General features: G+C 49.2%; 1 protein-coding gene across 1 annotated transcript in view; it reads left to right on the top strand.

Annotated features, from left to right (window-relative positions):
- Window positions 1-27402, top strand: part of ptprua (protein tyrosine phosphatase receptor type Ua) — a 98379-nt gene that overhangs the window by 49113 nt on the left and 21864 nt on the right. Inside the window, exons 3-13 of the mRNA XM_084696056.1 lie at window positions 2631-2902; window positions 8044-8125; window positions 11392-11507; window positions 13431-13602; window positions 15195-15488; window positions 17472-17792; window positions 20050-20159; window positions 21747-21948; window positions 23107-23209; window positions 23305-23584; window positions 25867-25903. Of these exons, the coding sequence (XP_084552182.1) occupies window positions 2631-2902; window positions 8044-8125; window positions 11392-11507; window positions 13431-13602; window positions 15195-15488; window positions 17472-17792; window positions 20050-20159; window positions 21747-21948; window positions 23107-23209; window positions 23305-23584; window positions 25867-25903 (1989 nt within the window). The remainder of the gene's footprint in view (window positions 1-2630; window positions 2903-8043; window positions 8126-11391; window positions 11508-13430; window positions 13603-15194; window positions 15489-17471; window positions 17793-20049; window positions 20160-21746; window positions 21949-23106; window positions 23210-23304; window positions 23585-25866; window positions 25904-27402) is intronic.

The following is a 27402-nucleotide window of genomic DNA, read 5'->3' as shown; positions in this document are numbered from 1 at the left end:
CTTGACCTTTTTGGTCTTTTTAAATCTAACTATTTGTATAATCCATGTGGCCTATCCTTTCCATGTTTTCTGCAACCACATTGCGCGCGCATCCCGAATGTTTACAAACAAATAATTGGTTGATATGATCATGTCTTTACCTATTTCTTTCCCCAGCCACTAGGGGCTTCTGCAAACAATCTAACTAAAGGCAGGCTGAATCTGTTTACTTAATGCTATTTACCTCAGATAACAGCATTTTTTATTTGATTTCTAAATATGGCTCAGGGTCTATCAGAATTAGTTAATAACATAGTTATTCTGACCCATGTTCCCTCTATACTTTGTCCCATTATTCAACAATTGGCAGATGAGTATGCTTGATTCCCTCACTCTGAAATTAAGTCAAGTGAAAGTGCTCACACGGCTGGTTGCTTAAAACTCTCCCTCCCTCCCTCCCTCCCTCCCTCCCTCCCTCCCTCCCTCCCTCCCTCCCTCCCTCCCTCCCTCCCTCCCTCCCTCCCTCCCTCCCTCCCTCCCTCCCTCCCTCCCTCCCTCCCTCCCTCCCTCCTTCCCTCCCTCCCTCCCTCCCTCCCTCCCTCCCACCCTCCCACCCTCCCCCCGTCCAGAGGCCAGGAACCGAGGCTGCGACAGCAAGAGGGGGTCCAGACGCTCGGAGCTGGAGAAAAGCAATTTAGCCCCTGTGCCCCTTAGGGCCTCCCCGTGTCGGAGCTGCAGTGGCCGGGGCCAGCGGGGCGAGGCTCCCCCTGCCCGGCTCTGGGCGGGGGCAGGGAAGGAAGTAGAAAATCAATGTTTTCTGAGAAGAGCGCTGTTCTCTCCCAGGAGAGGGTGGCTCGTTATCAGAGGGTATGTCTGGCAGTGTGGGGCTGTGTCCAGGCTAGGGTCAGTGTGGAGAGGGATGTAGGGACACTGGAGGAAGAGTCAGTTTGTGACATACTGCAGAGTTTAACGTTCTCTAAATGCCAGATTCTTCTAAGTTATGTCCTAGCTGGGTTGTAACTGTCATATTGAGAGAATGTCCTTAACTTATTCTGGGTCGCAAAGTCTCAACTTCCACAAATTCTCATTTCTAACACTTTTCCAATCGTTCAATCTTAAACGCAAAACAAAACTGCTAAGCTTTTGAGTATGTCTGTGTATTACCACAAACTAAACTGAGACAAATCAAAACCTTTCAAAAAGACTTCTCTTTTTAAGTGAAAAGCTTGATAAATACTAAGATCTCTGCAATGACGTATCTCCAACTCTGTCAAAGTCTAAAATTAGAAAAGCCAATTAGACATTGTTTACCCACGGGAGTGCTTTTATACACGCGTAATGAAAAGGATTAAACGTGCTACCTGCTAACGCGTTACACTCATTTGTTTGTGGGGGTTTCATGCTCACGGTGAAGGTGAGTGTTACACAGAGGACAGAACTGGGCTGGATTCTCAGCCCGTCTGGAGCCATGCTTGGGTCACCGGGGTCCGCTCGGCCTGGTGACTATGACACATCTCGCTACCGAGAGCGAGTGCTAAGATAAAGTCCCCGAGGCACTGGACTATCTTAATCACTTTACCCGCCAAGCAAGAGGAAGGTCAGAGAGACTTGGACCCGTGCCCACCTGTGCGCCTGCCTCTGTGTTTGTGGAGGAGAGTCGGTGTGTGGTGTGCGCGCGCGCGTGTGTGTCACTATGTGCGAGCGTGTCCAGATGTCTTGGTTGCCATAACTGTGTCAAAGTGATTAAAGGACCTTCTCAAAATGTATGTCAAAAGGTTTGCTTGATTTCGGTACTGTAACTGAACGATGATGCATAACCTACTAAATGCATATCAAGCATCCATTAAATTACTATTCGTAGCCATCATGCCCTGATTTCTCATTGAGGCGAGCTCCATCAAAGCCGATAGCCGCGAAGCACTTAAGGAATTTCAGGTGTAGATATGATGGAATCCAATACTTTAAGCATGTAACCATGATTAGGGCATTCGAAAGATTAGCAATGATACTAAGGAACTCCCTCCTGACTACTGTATTTAATCCAGCTTCATAAACAAGGCCTCGTGAGCTTCTCCCCCTCCTTCTTTTCCCTCTGCCGGGGTGTGGAGAGTTGGGAAGGAGGCTGCCAAAGGCAAACCCCCTCTGTGTGGTGGCTGTGTGTTTGGACTCGCCGCTTTGACTTTGTCTCGTGGTGAGGTGCGGCCCTCTGGGCAGCGGGGATGAGAGAGCCTCCGTGCTCTGTGAACTGGTGTCTAACGGAGGGCCTCACTCCCCTCATGTGGCAGGGCTTTTAGCAGGGGGAGGTCTGGGGGACGGGGAGGAGGGGGAGGGCATCGTCAGTCAGCCTCGCAGAGGAAGGGCGAGTCCCCGACTCAGACTACACACCTGGATTTGGGCAAAACAGGCCACATATATCGTATATATTTACTGCCTGATACTCTCGAAACGACGCAGAGGCCAATTGCATCCTTGATTGCATGAATACACAGTTTATTCATGGTTCAAAACAATAACATTATAGTTTGCTATTTCACTATCTGAACAGAAACATACCCGTTTTGTGTGATGTTTGTCAATGAATCGCTTTCCACGAAGGGAGCTGATTAAAAAGGAGCTGCATGCTAAAGAGCTCTCTCCTCTCTCTTCCCCAGGGTCCTTCATGATGGTCAACTCCTCCCAGCATGCCGCGGGGCAGCGCGGGCACCTGCTGCTGCGGCCTCTCAGCGAGAACGACACACACTGCATCCAGTTCAGCTACTTCCTGTACAGCCGCGACGGACACAGCCCCGGGGACCTGCAGGTCTACATCCGGGTCAACGGCGGTCCGAGGGGAAGTGCCGTGTGGAACGTGTCCGGTTCCCACGGCCGCCAGTGGCATCAGGTGGAGCTAGCTATCAGCACGTTCTGGCCCAGCGAATACCAGGTGAGCGCTAGCGCGCACGCTCCAAGTCTGTTGTTTACAGCACGAATGTCACGATGTTGTGGTGCAGGACTACGTGCCTCGATACATCATAGTGACTCGGTGGCATTATAATTGCGCTGTTTTGTTTATGGCGCTCGCTTCCTATGTGTATTTATGGGTTCATTGAGCAAAGGGGCGAGATGGTAATCAATATCTCTTTGTTTTGCGGGCGTTGGTTTGATGGTGTGTTATTATCTCTATTGTGTTGCCTGTAGGTCTTTGACAAGGGGGAACGCAGCCTAGCCTCACCTCATTATCGACCATGATTTATACCAAGGCATTTTTCCTGTCTTTTATCCGGTTCCCCACACCCCCTCCTCCAAAAACAGCCACTTAATGAGAAGCCGATGGCTGGTGTAAGGGATTGTGGGAGTGTGGCTCTGCTGAACAGTCAATTGACCTCAATTCCATGTGACCCTCACGGTGTGTGTGTGTGCAGGGAGGGGGTGTGCACGTTTGCTTCTGTAACCTTGGTCCTCTCTGGGCCCATCTCAATAAATCAAGAGGCAGTTAATGAGATTAGAGGGCCACGCGGATCAATGAGGACGGCCTGCTCTTCAGCATCCTCAGGCCCTGCATCTCCCCCGAAGCCTCTGGCGAAGCGGCCCGCCTCATCCCGAGACAGGATCCTTCCTCCCCTCGCTCTGCGGCAATATCCAAGGTGTCAGCCTCCGCCCACTATACCGCTCTCTCCCGAGCGGAGGAAAAGACGGAAGAGGAAGGAAGGATGGAGGGCGGGTGGGCGGGAGCGGGAGGTGCGGGGGCGCGAACACTCCGGGACAGCGGAGTGGGGGGGTGGAGGGGAGGGGGGGATTTGACACGGGGCTGAAATGCGATATCGGATACAAAGCTCGCCAATTGGGGTCAACGGAAGAGAAATGCATTAGCGCTGTAACTCACCACCCGGACGGTGCGTGTTGAAGCTGCCGGGGTGTTGTGGAAGTGAAAATGAAGACGGGCCTGTGTTCCTCTCTCTCTCTCTCTCTCTCTCTCTCTCTCTCTCTCTCTCTCTCTCTCTCTCTCTCTCTCTCTCTCTCTCTCTCTCTCTCTCTCTCTCCCGACGGCCAGACAAGACAGACGCGGGGACAGTTCTGCTCTGTTTGTCCCGTGTACTGTAGGTGGACGGGATTGGCTCAGGTAATGAGGCAGGCACCGTTACGCTGAACAGATGAGTGAGAAGAAGAGAGGGAGAAGCTGCATCAGAGAGGAGGAACGATGAGCTTAAATCCTGCCCTGAAGGGCCTGTGTGACTACATAGTGAAGGGGGACAAGAGCCCTAAGGCGGGGCTCTGCGGATCCCTCTGCCATATTCTCTTCAGTCTCTCTCTCTCTCCCTTTATCTACCTCTCTCTCTCACTCTTTACCCCTCTATCTCTCTTTCCCGCGCCCCCTCGCTCTATCTTCACTGTGCTCCCTCTCACTCCACCACTCACTATTATGGCTCAAAGCCCAGCGCTCATCCCATCCCACAGATAAGGATCACTGTCCATCGGGCCCGGCAATCTGATCAGGCCCCTCGGGGCCCGAGGAGAGGCCAGGGACAGACAGGACAGGGTGAGCACAGAGGGAGAGCGGCAGCAACCGCACAACAGAGAAAGACAGTTAGACAGAGAGAGAGACAGAGAAAGACAGTTAGAGAGAGAGAGAGAGAGAGAGAGAGAGAGAGAGAGAGAGAGAGAGAGAGAGAGAGAGAGAGAGAGAGAGAGAGAGAGAGAGAGAGAGAGAGAGAGATGGAGGGAGGGAGTTCAGATGTAAATCCGTTGGTCCCCTGGGGAGTTAACAAAGCACTGGAGAAGGATCTGAGGTATTGAAGTAGGCAGAGCGATAGAAAGGACCTTATCCACAATGGTGTTTCTTCATAGAACCATAACACGCTTAAGGACTGATAAGACTTTTAACTGAGTGTTAATTATCTATATCACACGGCTTCTATATCTGCAGTAAGTGAACAGTTTCAGCCTTTTAAATATTTGGCAGTAACATATTTTGTCAGGAGAAGTACCATAAGGCTTAGGTAAGGGTTTTTAATATCTAAGATCCTCCATTAGAATGGTGTAAATAGTTGGCCCACTAAATAGGTCTGCTCGTGACACTGCTGTCCATCGAACTGAAATGACAAAAGCTTGCTTTCCTTTCAAAGATGTAAATATGCATAGGATCTGGTTGCAATGTAGCCTCTGCAAAATTGGCACAGTTTGGGGTTTAGGAGATGGAGAAAATGGGATGTGGATAACAGGCAGACTACCCTTGCTTCTTGCTCTCCTCATTATTTCTTCTCTCAGATTCTTTTCCTCTCCCCTTTAGCATCATTTTGCCCTTCCTCTCGGCCTCTGTTTATCTCATGATGTCTTTTTCCACTTGTGCTTCTACCACCCATACAGCAGCATTTAGGTATGATCTTGTTTGACCTGACCGCAGTATCACAGGTCATAGATTTACAGAGTTGTACCGCTCCAGAGCCAATATCAATCAATAGTGTCTGCCTCATTCCACTTTATTAACAAAACAGATCAATGAACAGAACATTGCATCAGTTTTTGCTCAATACATTTTTGCAAATGACTGGAAGTTGTTAAAATAATTAAACTGTCTGACGAGATCGATAGTGTCCATGTTTAAAACTGAACGCTTTATCATTCCCGTTCAGGCGTAAGTAACTCCTTCTGTGCCCTCGTGAAAACCAGTAGCCAGAAATATTAATTACTGTGCAAATCCTCATTTTTATTACAATCCCTTTAACGCCAGCTAGACAGACACTGTTGGTTTTATGTTTTTACTTTGTGGGAGCAGGGAACATTATGTCCGTGTAGGCTAAACTTTAGGACATCATCTTTTCTGCATCATTGCATTTTATTAGACAAATGGAAGATGAGGCAGAGGACACATGTTCAAATACACAAAGATTATTTATTTTTTTATCCAAAAATAAATCCCTCCTCCACTAGCTTTTCTTGTCTCCTTCCAGTGGTCTGCACCTGACGGCACATTCTATGTGATCTTGTTTTCTCATGTTTATTCCTATATTCCTTTCCCTACTCTGTGCTGGTGAAATGGGCTAACGGGCTGAGAGACAGCAGTCTTCTCGTTTCAATAAGCCAAGCTTTAGATTTCCACCTCTGCCGCGTTTGCATCCTACAGTTTCATGTTGGTTTAGTTTGCTCGTCTTGTTGCTGAAGGGAGAGGGGGCAGACCGAGAGAGGAAGGAAGACTGACATCACCTTGAACTGCCAATATTTTCGTTTGAAGAATCCCCCAGTTTCTGTGCTGCAATTGATTTTGTTCTTTTTTTCTGGGATGGGTATTGGAGATGAGGGAGTGGGGGTGGGAGGGGGAGGTTGCTTGCTATAAAATATTAAAGATGCTATCGGGGCCCACCGTGACTGCCGAAATCAGAAGCTACGCTGCCGCATGGGCCTCTGCTTTCTCCCACTCTCACTTTCACTCCCACAGAACAACACGGATGTAACACTGGTTGGATGCAGGTTTGAAGGGGCTCACACGGTTACAGATCATTGTAGGCCATGTGGGTCGAGGGGTGAATTGAACAGAATACCAGAAACAGACACCTGGTAAAGAATTCCGGTCAGGTTTTGTTTATTGTGCACTAGTGAATGCAACTAAAGGAACGTATTTTTCCAGATATATTTTCTTGGAGTCCCTACACAATGCTTACAAAAAGCAAGTGAAATGTTCCCACTTCTACCTAAATGCAACAATCCATTGTTTGCCAAAAGGGTCTTGCCTGGAGCATAACAGCAAATAACCTGTGAAAGAGGTTTAGTATGAATGTTTCTGACATGTAGAACATGCAGATCATGTTCTGGTTCATTGTACTATGAAAGAGGTTTTTAGATTAGATGCCTCAATGTGTGAACACAGAAGGCTAGACTTTATACTTTGTCTTGCTTTGTTTCTGTCTCTACAAATACATAAACAAGACTTCCCACCCACACATTCACACACACACACACACACACAGACACACACACACACACACACACACACACACACACAAACAGTTTATCTGAGTGAGGGAAGATGCACAGGGCTCTAACGAGGAGAGGGTCAAGATGCAGAGCTGAGTGAATCGATTCTGGTCAGGATGTCGGTTGTGTGATGAATTGAGAAGTTAATCGTCTGGATGCCTCTAATGGCCTCACATAAGAATTAAAAATAAAAATAAATTACAAGATAGAAAGCCTGGGCCTGTATCCATCTGGGGAGACCTTGTGAGCAATCGATCTTGCCTTGAGCACTTACAGCCTGATGTATTGTCAACACTGAGATGCAGCGCTTGCCTGAGCGCATGATAGTGGATTTTGACTGTCCAGTGGTCACTCACAGATATCTCACAGGGTGGGTGGGCGAAGGAGAGCGGGCACACACACTCACACTCACACACACGCACACGCACTCACACACACACACACACATACACACACACACACACACTCATACGCTGCACATACACCAGTAATCTTACTGTAGGTCAAAACTTTGGTTACTCGCTGCGAACACAGTGGAACTAAATCCTCCATTTGTTAAGTTGAAGGCTGAAAAGTGTTGACGATATGGGTCAGTTTTCATGTAACAAGAGTAGTGAGATCCAGATTTACTAGGGTGCTCCGCGGGAGGGATGCTGATTCACTTTGGTGCTCTGCATGAGGCAGACTCATTTGGATGAGTGAGCACAGATATTTGGGCTGTGTTCAAGGACTCCTGTGGGTTCTCTTCATACGGAGCAGTGAGTGTTCTAGAGAGTAGGGAGGCAGAGGAGGACAGAGATGAAGCAACGTGTGAGATGAGACGGGATCCAGCCTTACTGGTGCGCTTCAAACAGGCTTCCACTACTGTGGTGAAGACCTGGGGTATTCAAAGAAGAAAGAGCTTTGATCGAGTTTACCGATTAAGTCTGCCTGTATTTCTTACTGTTTGTCTGTCTGTCTGCCTTTCTGTATGTCTGTGTATGTCGCCTGTCTGCTAGCCTGTCTAATTGTCGCCTAGTCTGCCTGCCTGCCTACCCGCCTGTCTGTCTGCCTTTTTCATGCAGCCTCTGTCCAAACCCTGCCTGTCTGAGTCACCTTTCCATTGTCTCACCACAGATCGTCTTTGAGGCGACCGTCTCGGCTGAGCGTCGGGGCTACATCGCTCTGGACGACATCCTGCTGCTGAACTACCCCTGCTGTAAGTAGCCCTGCTCCTCCTCCACATCCTGCTCCTCCTGCACCACTTCACCGCTGACCTTTACGGGGAGCGGGGAGTCTCGCTCTCCACCAGGGGCGAGGGGGGGCGGAGGGGGCGCGGAACCCCCGGACAGAGCCCAGCGGGCTGGTCGGAGAAGGGGAGAGGCCATGTGTTCTCCAAAGCTGCTGAGGAAGAGCACACTGTGAGGCTGGCGGGCTCCCGTCAGTGTGGAGCCCGGCATCTCCAGGAGGTGCGTGGGCACAGCGGTGGAGTCCTTTTGTCGCTCTGACCTTTCCTCTTGATGGCGGCACTCACGGATTCCCTGTGCCGCTCTCTCAAAGCTAATGTGCAGTTACGGGCGACCAAGCACATTTTTTTTTCACCTCGTGATTTCACTCCATCCAGCCATAAGAGGAGCCACACTTTAATGCCACATCATAGCAAGATTTTTTGGGGGGCGGTGGAATTTCCTTTTATATACTTATCCCCCCTCCCTCCGTCCGTCTGTGACCTGCCTCCCTCCCTGTCTCTACCTCACCCTCTCCCTCCAAGTCCCAGCTGCAGTCCGCAAGCCTATTAGCTCAGTTGGGAACTGTGACAGATAGGACGACCCCAGATAGTTTTGACTCTGCTGACAGTGGCTAGTGGTGGAGATCAGTGATGCCCGTAGACAAACGGATTCGGCGCGTCTTGAGCCCCCATGCTGGCGCTCAGTGAGATTATAACCCTGTTTGAGGATCGGAACTGCGGGAAAATGTTAATGAATGGTAATGGAGGGCGTTTATGAGCTCATGAAACTGGGAGAGCTTTTACAGCCTCTTAAAAATAGCCAGACCCTAATAAATCATTCAGAAGCCAGAGCCCTCGAAGGAAAACTCCCATTGAAACCCTCATAAACCTCTCTAAAACAAGCAGGCTTTCTTTTTTCCCTCACTTTTCAATTGGAATGTTTTTCTCTCAGTCAAGCTCATTTCCAACTTTTAGCATTTAGACTGTGTAACCACAAATTGAGGAGTGGACATATGGTTTCCATGGTGACTAGGGATGGGTTGCTGGGTGCTGTGGTATAGTTGGGGCCCCCCTGCATGGGACTGGGGCTCCTCTTGGCCCTGGTGCAGATGGCAGCACTTGGGCCCCTGCCGTCTCCATTAAATAATCAGCACTCTCATTAGGAGCTGCAGTGCCTGCCAGGGGCTTCCGTGCTACTTTTCTCTAATGCGCATACGCGCACACACACACACGACCACACGACACGCATAGACACTCTCAAACACCACACACTCAAATATGCAGGATATCTATCAGTCTCGTTTCTTCCACACACACAATTCTTTTACCTCAAACACACACACACATAGACTCTCTCAAACATCACACACTCAAATGTGTCTTATATATATACTCTGTCTCTTTCACACACACACACACACACACACTTTCTCAAAAACACACACACTTTCAGAGATCAAGTGCTGCCTGCCTCATGTGGAGCACATATCCCACACTTCCTCCAGTCAAAATCTTTATTCCAAACTTGTTTCAGAATCAAACGAATTCTCTGCCCATTTAAAAGTTCCTTTAGCATAAGTAGTGTTAAATACCCAAATGACAGCTACAACTTAACAGATGGGCCACAATTATGCAGGAAACTGACTGATCACAGTTCTGTGTGTGTTTCATGTTAATGGGTAATGGGGACTTAAACAATATGGATTCTGCATGAAACACAAAAGACAAGTCTGGGGCATGACAGCCACCTGCAGAAATCAATTAGAAGACAGTCTGCTCCCTGTCCGTGCTCACTGGGGGGGGGGGGGGGGGGGGAGCAGAAGAGAAGGCAGAGAAAGAAGGAGAGGAACAAAAAGGAGGCCGGGGGGGCGGGAGGGGGTGGGGACAGAGAGGCCATCTCTATCATCCCAGTCGTTGCCAGATGTCCGTTTCCATGGAGACTCGTTATTGGGGTGTCAGGTGTGCGGAGGGAGAGAGGACAGATGTGTCTGTGGCTCCCTCCAACACAGGTGGAAGGACTCAGTCACGTGCCATCAGACAGACACCAGCCCTCAGTCACGTGCCATCAGACAGACACCAGCCCTCAGTCACGTGCCATCAGACAGACACCAGCCCTCAGTCACGTGCCATCAGACAGACACCAGCCCTCAGTCACGTGCCATCAGACAGACACCAGCTCTCAGTCACGTGCCATCAGACAGACACCAGCCCTCAGTCACGTGCCATCAGACAGACACCAGCCCTCAGTCACGTGCCATCAGACAGACACCAGCCCTCAGTCACAGTCGGCAGACGTTACAAAGCTGTGTTTTACGTGACTGGGATCTCCATATTGAACGAAGCCCTAACGTTGCAGTTGACTGCCTTAATCATTGTGTGAATTCCTTGTTGTGTCAAATGCAACCGTTCCAGAGTGGCACGTCCTGCATTGTACTGTTGTTCATACAGAACCACTCTCTTGAGACGCAGACTGAAACATGCCGTTACATGACTCACAACTGAACAGCTCGGTGCAGAAAAAAGGATTGTGACTAAGTTTACTGCTCAAGTACCAACATGTTGAAGCAGAAGTGACGTAAGGTGGGGATTGACACATTTCAAGGATCATTTCAGGGATTCTTTTTTTTTACAGTATATATTTACACTTTTAAATGACTAAACTCCAACCCTCTGTACAATGCAACTACTGTGATATTGTCACTCAGAGCAGATTATTGGATGGTAATACTTTGGTTCAGTCATGCTGTGATGTGCTGACAACTGGGGGATCGTCTCATCCTCTCTACAGTAGTCGCTTTCCCCCATTTTCTTGAGGTAATTACAAATACTCCAGATGTTCCTTTTACTAAGCCCCTCTTCCTCTTGCACAGCATTTTATTCTGTTCTAAAATTCCATTCCTGTGGTTAATCCTGAGGTAAATGCTGTGATTAGGCAGGGGTAGAGCGCAGTACGGATCCAGTTAGGTTGTGCTTGAGTTCTTGAAAGCATAAGTTGGCTCACACCGTACTGTATTTGGGCAAATTAAAGTATTTGCCTTATGTTTGTGCTGTTGTTAAGGTTGAAGGGTAAGCAAAGCTGCCCAGAGCACAAGGGCATCTTTGTGTGTGTGTGTGTGTGTGCGTGCATGCGTTCACGGGTGTGTTTCCGCGTGTGTGTGTTGCCTGTATATATGTGCAGTGCTGTATGGATGATGACGAGCTGACGCAGACATGCAGTAGTCACCGTGTGTGTGTGTGCTTGTCGGTCCTCTCCACAGACAAGGTGCCCCACTTCTCTCGGCTGGGTGACGTGGAGGTGAACGCCGGGCAGAATGCCACCTTCCAGTGTGTCGCGACGGGCAAGACTGGCGAGGAGGAGCCCTTCCTGCTGGAGGTGAGCGAGATCAGAAGAGGAAAGGAATATGAGGATGATATATGAATGTAGGATTGCCTTAGGGCATATCATAATGAGCTTCTATTCCTGAGCCTTGACATGGAAGGGCCTTTGGAAGGCTTACAAAATGAATGTGTCTTTGTTTTGATTTGCATGCTGACACGCTGCCTTGTCATCTGTATAAAAGCCTTTCATACACACATAAACAGTTCTATCTTCTCTGTGGTGAATTGAAATCTAATATTAGTCCTCAGAAATCCAACTGTGTATGCCTCTACATTTTCCCTGTCCTTGTAGCTTCCACATCTAAGTGCTTTCGAGATGTTAGAAGCCGAGAGAAGGTTCTGTGCAAATGAGATGGTGGTATGGCTGGCTGCTTTGTCCCCTGTGTTTTTCTCAGTTTGCACTTCTCTTCTTCTTTATTGAAGCCTTGTGCAGCCCCCGCATCTAGAGGCGTTCAAAACCTTGACATTTGACCTACTCTCTTTTACGCTCACGAGCGCGCGAGAGGTGTCAAAACCTTTGTGTGAAAACTGTGTTTTCAGAAGTGAGCACTTCTCAGACATTAGTCTAGTGCCCATAATGTTGGTCTGGGTGATTATCTGAATGGTCTGCCAGCACAGCACATTGTCAGGGCCAAGGGACCATGTCCACCTAACTCCTACTTGTATTCGTGTTTACTCATAACCTTATTTGCTGATTGATATTGAGCATTTGGAGCAGCGGAAATGAAGATTTCTAAGCCGTTATTGCCTTCTGTCTCTCCATTTGTTGTGCAGGGGTGTGTTTGATCGTAGCTGTTTTGTGTTCTGTGAGCCTGCTAATTGCTGGATTCTCTTTGATCTCCTTGGCAGAGATCTCCCTGGACTCATGTGATTTATTTCTCCTCGCGCTCCCCTGTTTAGATAGTCCAAACAAATTGTTTGCATAAGGTTTCTCATTCAATTAGTGTTATTTCCTTGGCGTCTTTTGTCCTCCATCACAGGGTTCTATTCCGGATACTGTTTAGATCTCAGACAACGTCAACATGTTTGTTTTCAATTGGGAGTGGAATTCATTATCACAGAAATGCATAATTATTCCAGAATATGGGTCTTATTGGCAGTGAGGCCAATTTAGGGATGTATTTACTTTGCCTGTCAGTTTATGGGATTGTCTGTTTGCCATATAAATGTCAGTGGATTCAAAGAGCCAAAAAAGAGAGTAAAGGAAATCGAGTCAAACATTATTGACGGACAATGCACAATCACATTGAAACTGAAGTCGGTTCATTTCGTCGTGGAAATAAAATAACACTTTTGGAGGCAATAATCTCTGGCTTTATGATGCATTATCCATACAGAGCATTTATGAAATCTGCTCTCTTCTTTAAATCATGCTAAAACAACATCCGGATGTCAAATCCACTTATGTTTGACTAGAAAGAGAGTCAAACAGAAACAGCTACATGATACCTTGCTTTTCCAAGAGCTAGCGGCATGTAGCTCGCACAAGGAACATCTGAACTTGGCTAGCTGTCCAATTTCACATTTCCTCTTGTACACCTTGTGGCGGTTGTCAGCCGTGGCACATTAGCGCAGATAGCAATGAGGAGTTGACATCCAGCACTTTTTGTCAGTGGGAACACCTGCTGGGTGGCCTCTGTCACCTGTGACACAACGCCAACTGTTTTTTTGCAATGACATTTATAATGTATTCATTATATTTCCCTTCCTCTACACCTACACGCCTCATTGCTCCCATCTTTGTCTTTGTGTCTCTTTCTCTCTCACACATCGGTACACAAGTACAATCGCGCAACTTACGCCTGGCAGATATTCCGATTTCATTGTGTTTACCTGACTGCAGGTCAGTTAGCTTGACCACTGTTCTATTGTCTCTCTGTGTGTGTGTGTGTGTGTGTGTGTGTGTCGTGTGTGTCAGCGCCGCAATGGTGCTCTGGTGATGGCGTCCTCGGTGGTGCGGCTGAGCCACAAGCGGCTGATGGCGACCTTCCAGGTGGAGGCGGAGCGCGGCGAGCAGGACTTGTACCGCTGCGTCACCCAGTCCACTCGCGGCTCCGCCGTCTCCAACTTTGGCGAGCTGATCGTTCGAGGTAGGGGAGGGTTACCTCGCTCGCTCCTACAGGGGAACACTCCCCACCCCACCCCAACACACACCAAACAACCACTCCATATGTTCACCATAGCAAACGGGTTCAACTCCCACATATTACCCTGCCATGACACTATACAAACCAGTAATCCAGCCCCCACTTGACTACTGTACAACTTCTTGTACTAAAACATAAACACCGCTTCCCTCGCAAATGCCCGCGCGCACACGCACACACACACACACAGAAACATGTACAGGGTTTGCAACTGGGATACTTCATCCATATGTTCTCTTTACAAAACAGCTCTGCCTCTTGTGTGCAAAGCCCACATATTGTACTTGCTCAAAATCTCAATAATTGATTTTGTTTATGTGCAATCACCCACAAACATACACACACCTGCATGCAATATAAATATGTGCTAATTCAGTCCTCCTGACACAAACGCTGCAGAAACAGATATGCAATATGCAATGAGTGTTTTCTCCATACCAGGTAAGTGGAAGTCAGATTGTATGTATGTGTTTCTGTTCCGTAAACCTACCCAGTTAAATGTGTGCTAATTATCTTCTTCCACACGTGTTTCACAAACCTTAGTTGATTAGGGTCATATTACTCAATCAGAGGTCTATTCTCTGCTGAAAGGGCGGAATTACTCATGCAATTATTCATGCAAATAAGCCTTTATTCTGCTTCGTTACGGTCAGAATTAAGTCTCTGTTCCTTTCAAGTGCCTCTCTCTGTGCAGAGTCTGACGTGATTAAAAGATTTCTCTTTATTTTTTTAGTCAATGCTTGGAGCTTATTCAAAGGGATCATTCGAAATTTCAAACCAAAGGGCGACATGCAGTCCTTGACTGGGCTTTTGTTGTGAAGCCTTGTGTCTCAGAGTGCTCTGTGGGCAGACGTGTCTCAGAGTGCTCTGTGGGCAGACGTGTCTCAGAGTGCTCTGTGGGCAGACATGTCTCAGAGTACTCTGTGGGCAGACGTGTCTCAGAGTGCTCTGTGGGCAGATGTGTCTCAGAGTGCTCTGTGGGCAGACGTGTCTCAGAGTGCTCTGTGGGCAGACGTGTCTCAGAGTACTCTGTGGGCAGACATGTCTCAGAGTGCTCTGTGGGCAGACGTGTCTCAGAGTACTCTGTGGGCAGATGTGTCTCAGAGTGCTCTGTGGGCAGACGTGTCTCAGAGTACTCTGTGGGCAGACGTGTCTCAGAGTGCTCTGTGGGCAGACGTGTCTCAGAGTGCTCTGGGGGCAGACGTGTCTCAGAGTGCTCTGTGGGCAGACGTGTCTCAGAGTACTCTGTGGGCAGAAAGAAGTGTTCGACTCAGCTCATCCAAATGTAAACTCACTGTGCAATGTGTTTTAATTTGTCGCACAAGTAAACAAGTCCATAACAAAAGGCCGTGAGAACTCAACTGATAACGTCCTCAATGATGAGCTTTTACTCGTCTTATCTCTCAGGTAAACCAACCACAAAAAACAAAACAGCCAATCACTGAAGGAAAAAGAAGCGAATGAGTCCACCCTTTTAGAGAGCCTTCTTGTTAGCCGTGGTTTAACCCCGTGCCCTCTGCGTGCCCCCTTGCCAGTGCCCCCGACGCCCATCGCCCCCCCGCAGCTGCTCCGTGCTGGCCCCACCTACCTCATCATCCAGCTCAACACCAACTCCATCGTTGGGGACGGGCCCGTGATCCGCCGAGAGATCGAGTACCGCGCCAGCCAATCGCCTTGGACTGAGACCCACGGCGTGGGCTCGCTGACCTATAAGGTGTGGCACCTGGAGCCGGACACGGAGTACCGCATCAGCGTGCTGCTCACCAGGCCAGGGGAGGGGGGCACGGGGGCGCCTGGGCCCCCCCTGATCAGCAGGACAAAGTGTGCAGGTGAGGGGGGCGGGGCGGGGCGGGGCGGGGAGGGGCGGGGCGGGGAGGGAGAGGGCTCATCAACTCGCTGTGTCCGTTTGAAAGCTACTCTGCAGCGCCTCCATCCCTTGAAAGCCTGTTGATTCTGACACGTAAGTACCTACCTTTCAAGAGGAATCTGCAGCGCAGATGTCCATGTCTAGCAGCTTCACTTACCCTCTCCTCCTCACACAGACACACAAACACACACACACACACACCCCTCTCCCCACACACCCATCTCCCGTCCATGTTTGTGAATGGAACAGACTGCCTGACTCTGTCAGGTACGACCACACGAGCCCTGTCAGCTGTCACAATCTTTGAACCCCCCTCTGTCACCAAGCCCACCCCCCTACACACACACACACACACACACACACACACTCTGGCCGCTCCCCACGCCCAGATGCGAGGCTGCGGGTCCCCTCCCTGCTTGGTGTGCAAACTCGATTCCTTTTCCCCCTGTCGTGGCAGAGACAGAGCCATGCTCGTCAGACGGTGTCTGTTTCCTGGGGTCCTGTGTGCTGTGTGCATGACTGGCGCACAGCGAGGGGCCGGGATTCATCTCCTTCCTTTGATGTAAAGAGTAGGTGTGCTCTGGCAAGGGGAGATGTTCTACCACGTTCTCCCCGCGAAGCAGCCGGAAAAGTAACGTCGCCTGCGAAAGGGGGGGGGGGGGTGGGGGTTGGGGTGCGAATGAGACTGTGCACGACTGATCACGCCGCGAGCAGCGCCGCGGGGATTCGCGGTCGTCTGGTCGGCCGCGTGACGTACACCGGAGCGGGTCTGTGGGCGGGACTGACGGCCGTGCATGAGTTGCAATCCGTCTGCTTGCGTGATCCCTCTTAACCCACCACCGTGACTCAGAGATGAGTACATCCTTCCCCCCACTCCGCCCCCCACCAGTAGTGACCCTGAAGCCAGGGGCTCCAGAGCTCTGATTGGGCTGGTGAGTGACTTCTAGGCTGGTCACGGGGCAGCGAGGCTGGCTGCTTGATCTGCTCGCTGACACGCAGGTTCACTGTGGAGAGGAGAGGAGTCGGAGCCAGCAGGGCTCAAAACTAATTGTAGTCACAGTCACACACACACACACACACACACACACTTACACACTGCCCTCATCCATCCCTCCCCTTCTTGTGGCCCGTCCCTTCTGTCAAATCAGGATGACTGCGCCTCTCTGGGCAAGCTGCAGGGTGGCTCTTGTGTGTGTGTGTGTTGGGCATGTCTGCTGTGGTCTTCTGATGAGGATGAGCAACGGGATCTCTGGCAGCCTTCGTAGCTGCAGTAGCAGACGGGCTCACACCCTGCCTGAGGGGAGAACCCGAGACACACACACACACAAGCATACGACACACACAAGCATATGATACACACAAGCATACGATACACACAGGCACACATTCAAACCCAGAGATTGAATGAACACAACGTTTACACGTCCCGCTGTCTCCAGTCTTTCCTCTCCGCGCCGCTGTCTGGCGTGCCGGGCTGAGGGGTCCCTTTGCTCCTCTCATGTCTCATCGCCAGCCTGTTTCCCACCAGGGGTCGACAGGAATAACCCTGCGCTCTGGAGGTTGGACATCTGCATGACAGGGAGGTGGGGATGTGCTTCACACGTGACAGGAGTAATCAGCTGATTCCAGCTTACGTCACAAGGTCGGCCGTGCACCGTTTGCTCGGCGGTGACTTACTTAAGCGACGAGGGAAGCGATGACGCTGACGTGTTCTCCTAGGGGGCCTCTGCCCCCTTCGTCTGTAACGAGCTTTAGTCCCGTTCCAGAAAGGGTGCTTCACATCAACGCTGCTGTTTTTTTGTTCTCTCTCTCTTCCCCGCTCTCTCTGTCTCTCTCTCTCTCTCTCTCTCTCTCTGTCTCTCTCTCTCTCTCTCTCTCTCTCTCTCTCTCTCTCTCTCTCTCTCTCTCTCTCTCTCTCTCTCTCTCTCTCTCTCTCTCCCCACAGAGCCCATGCGTGCGCTGCGGGGCCTGACCTCCACGGAGATCCAGCCCCGTCAGCTGGCCCTGCAGTGGGAGCCCCTGGGCTACAACCTGACCCGCTGCCACACCTACTCGGTGTCCCTGTGCTACCGCTACTCCACGCCAGCAGGGGGCGGCGGAGGGAACAACGCCACGGTGCGCGAGTGCCTGTCGGTGGAGCGCAACACCTCCCACTTCACCCTGCGGGACCTGCCGCCCTTCCGGGCCGTGCACGTGCGCCTGGCGCTGGCCAACCCCGAGGGCAAGAAGGAGAGTCGCGAGGTCACCTTCCAAACTGAGGAGGACAGTGAGTGGACACGCGCGCGCATCGCCCACAAAGCACCGTCAACGTCAAAACCCGACGTCTAGTCTGTTTCTCGATGTTCTACGTCCACCTACTCATTGGCCGGCGTTCATCTGTGTGCTTTTGAATACCATAGCGCAGCATGTGGTCCTAGGTGGTGGTAGGCAGCGTGGCGTGTCTAATGGTTGTAAATGGGTTGGTGTGAATCGTCCGGATCCTCCGTGTTGCGTACGGTGCAGTAGGTCAACAGAAGGGAAATAACTTTCTGCGACGATTATCTTTAGGAAGCGAAGCATGTTTCGTCACATAGGAAATTAATTACAGCGCGCTAGTTACACATATTACACTGAAACACCAATATTGAATCGCAAAATAAGCTGGATCAGCATAACTAAACGGAATACATCCGTTTAAATAGAGTCAAATGGAAAATTAATCAGTGTGGTCATAGCCACCGGGCAAAAATGTTGAAATGATTTTGCTTATCTTGGTATTCATGTTTTTTTTTTTTTTGCGTGTGTGTGTGTGTGTACAGGAGCAGATTAGGCATTTTAATACAAATCGCTGGAGACTGAATAGGCAGGGGGGTCAAAAGGGCATACTCTTGTACAATCAGCGTTCGTTTATTTGACAATAGAGTGTTGCTGACAGCCATTCTTAACCCAGGAGAGAGGGAAAGGGAACAAGAGAGAGATAGAAAGATAGGGAGGACGCGCAACATTGTGTGGTGCAAAATTGATTGCTTCTCTAAATGGTGAAAGCCTTCCAATACATTTGGGGAATACAAATTTTGCTGTGAATGTAATGCATTTTGTAGCCAATTGAACCGCACCACTTGAAGTTTGGAAGAAAGAGGAGAGATAAAAGGAGACTGAGAGAGGACTCCTAATTATCGGTACCTTCACAGCGCTGTCTGTAGGCCCGCAAAGACAAATGGGTAAAACAGTAACACAGGGAGGCCAAATGATATTTACTTCATTTTGTTTGGCCTCATTCTGCTCTCCAAAGATGCAGCCTCTCTCACACTATTCATTTGGCCTTTTTCGGTTGAGGAGGCGACGATTTAAAGTGGGAATTGGAGTGTCACACAAATAAACAAATCACAATGTTTCCCCCGGGCTCTATTACTGACACAGGGCTCCATCACAGAGGTGCCCAAGATGGGTTTTTACAAGGTGCCGTGCGGCTCACGGATATATTACGCTCTCCCTTGATCCGCTGAGAGCCAGTCTTGACAGTCCCCCAATCCGACTGTCAATGTAAGAGCTCCTGTCATGGACAGAGCCACTGTAATTGGGCCGGTGGCATCCGCTTCCTGTTAACGCGTACTTTGGCCAGTTGGCGAGGTATACGCCTCCAGTTAGCGGGCCTCTGGAGAGAGCAGGAACAGGCTCCACTCCACCTGAGGCTTCGTGTGTGGAGGCTTGTTAGCTAACGCATGCAGCCAGTACATCATACCAGATAGAACTTGGTGTGGACACACACCCTAACCCTGATGCACACACACACACACACACACACACGCACACACTGACATACTCTTTTCCTCTGTGTGTCCTTCTCTCACACAGGCACAGACACTGTGAATTGATGTACAGCATGTATGTACGTTCGTGCCTAGTGTCAGTCACGCACACATTCTCAGCCTCTATTTTGGTCTCAACCTTAACCCCCCCCCCACCCACCCACCCACCACCACCCTGAGTGTGGCTCGTCCCTAGGCAGAGGAGGGATATGAGAACAGGCGTTTCACTGTACTAAAATATGCAGGACGCGGCGCACCCAGACGACAAAATGGCAGGGCAGCTTTCACACCATGAAAGACGGATGCTCTGTTTGGAGCTCTTTGGCTCTCTTCCCTGTTTTTCCTCAGTCAGCGTGGTGCTAAAGAAGAGGAATGGACTGTCATCCTCCAAGCCTCGGCCCTGTTATCAGATAGAGGAGGCCCGCTGTGTCCAACGCCAGTATCCTCTGGACTGGAAACTGGCCGGTCCTTCAACTACTCTATCATCACTTTCCTTCCACTGTATGACCCCCCCCCCTGCCCATCACCACCCCCCCCCCCCCCCGCCACCCTGTCCTGTTTTTCTCTCTTCCTCTGTTTGTCATTCTCTTTCTTTTTCTGTCCATCCAAACAAGGCATTTTGGCCCATGGGTGCTGGTGAATGGTTGGTGGAAGTCTGAGTTTTTCAATAAAACATCTCTCTCTCTCTCTCTCTCTCTCTCTCTCTTTCTCTCTCTCTCTCCTTCTGTCGTTTAGTACCTGGCGGTATCGCACCCGAGTCCCTGACCTTCACCCCGTTGGATGATATGATTTTCCTCAAGTGGGAGGAGCCTGTGGAGCCCAATGGCCTCATCACACAGTATGAGGTAGGAATCAAGGCGCTGTGACGATCCCTCCTGACCCGTGCTTGTGGGAAGCTGATGTGTTTGCTGTGCTCCCCGCAGCCTGCAGGAGCACAGTCATTAGAGGGGAGGGGAGCCTGGTTCGCCTCATCCTTCATGGGATTTGAACGTTCCTATGCTAATGTGACTGCGGCTGTAATTACATGTGGGAGGATCATTCTAATTGCATGCTGTATTTGCCGGAGAGATACTTTCACATGGGGGCAACTTTAAATGTTTCTAATTACTTATTGACACCCTTATGGTTACAACTTGTTTTTGCACTTTACATGACGTAAAAAGACTTTGGTGTCTCGCCACACACAACATGTGGATGAACACACACAAACACACACAGGCATTCCACAGCCACAGGCAACACTGGAAAATAACATCCAATAGCCTACTATTATATTTGTGCAGGGAAAGTCAGGCACATTAGAGGATGACTTGCATTGAATAGCTGTCTGTTTTAATGGGAGACAGGGAGGCAGATGGGCAGCCGGAGCGGTATTGAGTGTGAGGCTGTATGTAACTTGGGGTTGCTGGGTGGGGGGGGCTGGGTGGGGGGGGCTGGGTGGGGGGGTGTCTCGGTGTGTGAAGAGAAGCCTGTCTGGAGCTGAAGAGGAGAATGAAAGGTTTGCAGAGGCGAGTCTGAGCCTGTGGACGGTGAGAGGAGAGAAGGAGGAGAGAATAAGGGGGAGAAGCGCAGTCCTGCTGATAATAACAAAATGGCAGGCAGTCAGAGAGGAGATGCGCAGGGTAAAGGGGCGATGCTGTTGAAATTGCGGAGAAAATGACAGGAGAGAAGCGGAAAGGCGGATAGGACGTGGTCAGGAGGAGGAAGGGGAGCGAGGGAAGAGAGGAGAGGAGCACCCCAAGCAGGGATGCGCGGTGAATGGATGGGGAGAGTCGAGCAGAAAAAAGATTGGAGCAGAAATAATTGGGAGACAGAGAGAGGCAAAGAGACAGATGAGAGGAAAATATATGAGAGCGAGAAAAAGGGAAAAATGTAGAAATTGAAAGAGAGAATTGGAAAGAGAGAGGTGGAGATGAAGCGAGAGAGAGACACAGAGAGAGAGAGAGAGAGAGAGAGAGAGAGAGAGAGAGAGAGAGAGAGAGAGAGAGAGAGAGAGAGAGAGAGAGAGAGAGAGGGGGAGTGAAAGAGAGAGAGAACCCATGAGCCTCTGCAACAGATGACAACCGGACAGATCTCATTCCAGGGTAGCATGCGGTGGCAGCCAGTGGGTGGGCTGGCAGGCCCTGTCTGAGATACAGAAACACCTTCTAGAAGCTGCTCGTTTGTCAAAACCCTGACTCCCGGCATTCAAACAGCCCCCATGTCAGGAAAACACATGCACCAGCAACAATAACAACACCTTCTTCTGATCCCAGCATTTCTCTATTGTCACGCCTGATGCCAGCTTAAAGAATTTAGGAACGGTAACATCATTCCCCCGTGTTCTGACAAGGCAGTATCAAACCCCATCGAAAACAAGAACAAATGAACAAGAAACAGGCAGTGATCTGACGGGTATTGAGAGGTGGCTTCTCTTCGCCCCCTGTGTCCAGATCAGCTACCAGAGCATCGAGTCGTCCGACCCGGGCATCAACGTGCCAGGGCCTCGGCGCACCGTGTCCAAGCTGAAGAACGAGACCTACCACATGTTCTCAGGCCTGCACCCAGGCACCACCTACCTGGTGTCCGTGCGCGCCCGCACCGCCAAGGGCTTCGGCCAGACCGCCCTCACCGAGATCACCACCAACATCTCAGGTAAAATGGCCGCCGTGAGGACTCTGGAGGGGAGGAGGTAAAGGACTATTACCCCCCCTCCCACACACACACACACACACACACATACCACAGGTAGCAGTTAAGCTACAGGAAACCTTTGTAAAACTTTGTTCATTGTTTGCTCTGAATCATTTTGGGCCACTTCAAGTTGTTTTCCATGTCCAGGCTTTCACCTGGCTGTATGAAGGCCTTTATGAGGATTTTTGATAAATACTGACTCTTACCGTGCTTTCAACAATAAATTTCAAATTTCACAATTTCAAATGACTTAAATTGCAACCTGGAGCAGAATGACAAGCAAACATTCACCCCTCCAGCTCCCTCCAGCAAATGGTGGGTTCCTTCTTTATAAAGGCTGCATGTCCTGTTGTAACTGTAGCTTACTGAATACAGACCACCGCTGAGTCTTCTGTCAAAGGCGCTCATTGGAAGCACACCAGCGGGAAGTGTGAATATGTAATGTTAGGCTCCTCTATAATTCACACTGGTTTTAACTACCTACTTAGTGTCAGCTACCGACTACTATTTAGTTACCTACTACTTTCCCCATAAGCTGTGAACGACTGTGTGCCTCAATGTGTCATGGGAAATGTACCTATGTAGAATGTGTCTGTGCGCATGCGTGTGTGCACACGTGTGCCCAAAAATACCACATGGTATCCACTCTCTGACAGCTTAATCTGAGAGGCTGTCGGTTCCGCTGATTGTTATTAATTCTTCGTTTTGCTAAAGACGCTTTTGCCTGTGCATCCTGGCTGTCCTCCAGCTGAAGTCTGTCCCAGCTGTAAACAGAGTTAAGAACGCTGCATCATGGTTCCCTGGAGAGAGAGGCTCTTACTTGTGCCATAATTACTAATGAATCCTATTGTCTCTGTAATGACGCTCTTCGACTCCGGGTCCTGAATAAATCTGTGTAACTATTCTTGAGTGACTGTTTTGGGTTGATTCGGATTGATGAATATTGATATGCTTTAGAAGGAGAAGTAGTGTGTTTTATCGCACCCTGTTGGGATGAGTCGCTAACTCTCCTGTGTTCTTCTCTTCTGCCTTCGTTGTCTCTCCTACTCTCACATGTTCTGCCACGCACACACACGCACACACACGCACACACACATCCACTCACACACTCTTCCGCAGCCCCTGTGTTCGACTACGAGGACGTCCCGTCGCCTCTCAGCGAATCAGAGAGCACCATCACTGTGCTGCTGCGGCCTGCGTTGGGGAGAGGGGCCCCCGTCAGGTAGGACCCCCCCTCCCTCAGCCCCCTCAGCCCCCCTCAAACAGCACTCAAACACGCTGTGTCATATCCCGCACTGACCGTGCCCCTGTGTCCAGCACCTACCAGGTGGTGGTAGTGGAGGAGGACGGCTCGCGGCGCGTAAGGAGGAGGGAGGCGGGCGGCGCCGACTGTTTCCCTGCCGCCGCCTCCCACAACGAGGCGCAGACGAAGGGAGCCCCCCACTACTACACAGCCGAGCTGCCCCCCAGCAGCCTCCCCGAGGCGACGCCCTTCACCGTGGGGGACAACCACACCTACAACGGCTACTGGAACACGCCGCTGGACCCCACCAAGAACTATCTCATCTATTTCCAGGCAGCCAGCAACTTCCGCGGGGTATGTACAACCCGATGCTGGACCTTGTGTTCGAGGTGCAGGTTCATGTAGCTTAAGTGTCGGGTCTGGGGTTATGGACCTGAACGTTCAGGGTCTCAGGAGGACTTTAGGGGTCGTTGGATGACAGGCCCCCGGCATCAGCAGAGAAATGACTCAATGAAAGAGTTCAAAAGGATGTAATTGTTCACAAACGCGGCAAACAAGCTTGATGTTGATGTACCTCTTTCGATTCAAACGCTGACTTCCCACTGGTGCAGTCTGTCTGGAGCGTATCAGTATTATAACCACTCTGAAAGACAGGATGCCAAACAGAGGCAGCTTCCTTTCATCTCCCTCCAACCCCCCAGTTACTTCTTTCCTTCTCTGCAGTGAACCAGACACCTCTCAGGGATAGCATAGAAACAGTCTAATAAAGCAGGGCTGTGAGATATGTACGTGTCGGTCTCTCTGTGGAACATTGATCATGAATGTTATCTTTTACCTCGTAGACATAAGTCTGAAGATGGTAGATGTTTAAACTCAGACTTAAGCATCATCCTGGGTGTTAATGTCTGTTGAAAGGCAGTTGTGTCAAAAGGAGGGCCATGAGATTTGTGAAGTCGTGAAGAATGAAAGCATGTATGGTGACAGGGAGAATGAAAGTACAAGCTTTTTACTTTTAACATTTCAAAACTGTTGAAAATATTAAACCTAATACACTGAAGGGCACTGAGTCGAGTCATCAGGGAGTCTTTCAAGAGCTGGCTTGCTTGTCTCTTTCGAAGCTTGCTGCTCTTTTTTCTTGAGGGCTCGAATGTTGAATAGCATCTCTTAGCCAAGGTCAACAACTTATCCACTGCATGCCATGTCTTTTTGTTGCTTCTTTGTTGATTTTAAAAGGCCACAGTAACTTTTCACTTTGAGGCCCTCCATTTGAAATGACATTCTTTACGACGCCATTAAGATATATTTATGGAGTATGTTTCAATAGGTAATTTGTGTCATTAGGGTGGTGTCAGCAGTAGGCATCTCTCCAAGCTCTTTGCAGACTTGAGAACTGAAAACAACCTCTGAAAATGTGTTGTTGTTGTTTCCCTGTGAACATTCTCAAAAACCTGGCAATTTAAGTCAGCCGGGACAGAGATGATGTGGACAGCTCTGAAGAAACGAGGGGAAAGCATATTATTTCGAAAAACTGATTCTGGATAATTTGATGTAGATAGGTTTACCATGCATTGCAAATTGAACAGACGGATAGAGCAATTATTAGAGCTTGAAAGAAGTATGCTTTTTACAATCTGCCTCACACACACACACACACACACACCTTGTATCTCCATCTCTCCCTATGCCTGACAAGTACATCAATGTGTTAGTGGACTGTACCAAGTCCACACAGAAGAAATGCCTGTGTCTTCAAGGGTTTGATTTTCTCCTAAATCCTTAAAGCGTTCTGAACCAAACCCATTGTCATGCTGGCAGATGTAATATATTTATATTCAGTATTCTAGACTGCATGGTATGAAAGGTGTTTTTCATCAACATGCCATGGCTATGAAAGGCTGATGGCACCATCTCCAACCGTATGGCTTTTTGGTATCTAAACATGTCACTTGCAGCTACCTGTCACTCACCAAAGGGCTGTTATTGGCAGGGAATATTGGCACATATATGTGGATCCATCTATTTATATAATGTCATGAGGTTGTGTGATGTTCTAAGCTGTCATTAGCAACACATGGCGTACCAGAGTCTGGGTTCAGAGCCAGAAGGGTGTGTATCAACCTTGACCGAGGACAAGCTAACACCTGACACACCACTTCCAGGTGCTTCAATAAGCTGTGAATGACAGTAAACATGACAGGGGAAGAGGAAATCCACTTGAAACAGATTTTCGATTAAAAATAGGCAATTTGGCAGCAGCTTGGGTGAAGTGTTCTGACTCCAATTGGGGACCAGAGATTAGCATAATTGCCCATAAAGCTTGATTTAGCATCTTTAAATCTTAATTTGATAGTGTGTCTCTATCTCTCTGATGGGCCTTGGGCCAGGAAAGGGATTGGTCAGTGGGACCTTACATGTTGACAAGGGAACAGAGGCCTCCCACGTCACAATGGAATGTCATCTGCTTTGAGATTTCAATTATCTTTATGTACGTAAAATAAATAACACAATATCAGGCCTAGGTGACTGACTTCTGACTGATCTTCCTCTCCTGACTAAGTTTAGCGTGTCATTAACCTCATCGTGTATCCTGTTGTTCCCTAATCGTGTTGTGATAGTATTCATTTCTTCTATTTCAGGAAACTAGGATCAACTGTATCCGGGTTGCCAGAAAAGGTAATTTGCGCTACTTTTACGAACTCAACAGGTAGCGTTGTAGTGTTCCATTTTGGGTTATATTTTGTTGCTGAAGCAGTTTCTTAAAAAAAATAAGTATTTCTGACAGCAGTGATTGTGCTGCAGGCTGTTGTACAGAGGTTGTGCAGCAGGGAAAGTGAGGTTTAGCATGCTGCAGGATGTACTTTGAATGTAAAAGCAATCTGTCACTCACACCTCCATCAAGCTTCCAAAACAGGAGCTGCAGAGGAAAAGTGTGAAAGTCACGTTCTCTTTTGCACCATCGACATTGACATTATGGCTTCCACTCTGGCGGAGTGATGGGTTTGAAATACTGCTGCCCCTTGTCCAGAGAGAGAACCTGATCCCGAGTAGTTATGTGTGGGAGAGCAGTCGAGATCTCATCTCATCGCCGTGAGAGAAGAAGGAAATGATGGGCTTTTTTCCCCCTCTCCCGAATGGTTTGTGTCAGAAGTTGGGAGAGCACTTGAGATGAGTGTCTGGAAAAATTTGATTCCTTTCCCTGCTCTTTTACTCCACAGCTCTCTCTCTCTTTTGACTCCCCCCCCCCTATTTTTCCCCTCTTCTCCCTTCTAAAGGATGATAACATCTAAGGGTTGCACCTCGCCACTGCGTGTCACACAGGCAGAGTTGGGCAGAGTGGGTTGTTTTCCCGCCATATTTATAGTATCCTTATTCTGAAGAAACATAGTAAACATACTGCCTTTGCTCCATTTTCTTCAGAGTTGGCACAGAGGTTGCTATGGCACAAAGGTTTCAGTATGGCTCGGCTATTGTTTCTGTTCTTTTCTCTTTCTTTCTTTCTTTCTTTCTTTCTTTCTTTCTTTCTTTCTTTCTTTCTTTCATTCTTTCTTTCTTTCTTTCTTTCTTTCTTTCTTTCTTTCTTTCTTTCTTTCTTTCTTTCTTTCTTTCTTTCTTCTCTCTCTCTCTCTCTCTCTCTCTCTCTCTCTCTCTCTCTCTCTCTCTCTCTCTCTCTCTCTCTCTCTCTCTCTTTCTCTCTCTCTCTCTCTGTCTCTCTCTCTCTCTCCCCCTCTCTCTCTCTCTCTCTCTCTCTCTCTCTCTCTCTCTCTCTTTCTCTCTTCTTGTGTATTTATCCCTCCTTCTTTCTACCTCCCTCTTGTCTGCTTGTGTAATGACAGGCCAGGTTTCATGTTGAGCAGAGATGCAGACAGACAGTGCAGGCATCCTGGCTTACGTTAGTCGCTTACGCTAGTCAACACTGCAGGTGATCTTAGCTGACACAAGGATACTGATTAATTACAGACCAGCGAGGGGAGATGAAGATGAAATAGGTGTCCTGTTTTGCATAACCCCCCCCCCACTCCCTGTCTCCATCCCTCTTTGGCAGCCTGACAGCCAGCGAGACTTTGTTCGTCTGAACATAGGACTCAGCGAAGAGCTGAGTTGCTGGTGTGCGAGAACACAATGTTTTCAGCAATTCCAGCCCCAGTCTAGCTGCAGTGATCACCATCCAGCCA

This window comes from Hypomesus nipponensis, chromosome 4 (assembly GCF_054491055.1).
Source record: "Hypomesus nipponensis isolate SF chromosome 4, ASM5449105v1, whole genome shotgun sequence".
Taxonomy (NCBI): Eukaryota; Metazoa; Chordata; class Actinopteri; order Osmeriformes; family Osmeridae; genus Hypomesus; species Hypomesus nipponensis.
This window is presented reverse-complemented; position numbering and strand designations above follow the sequence as displayed.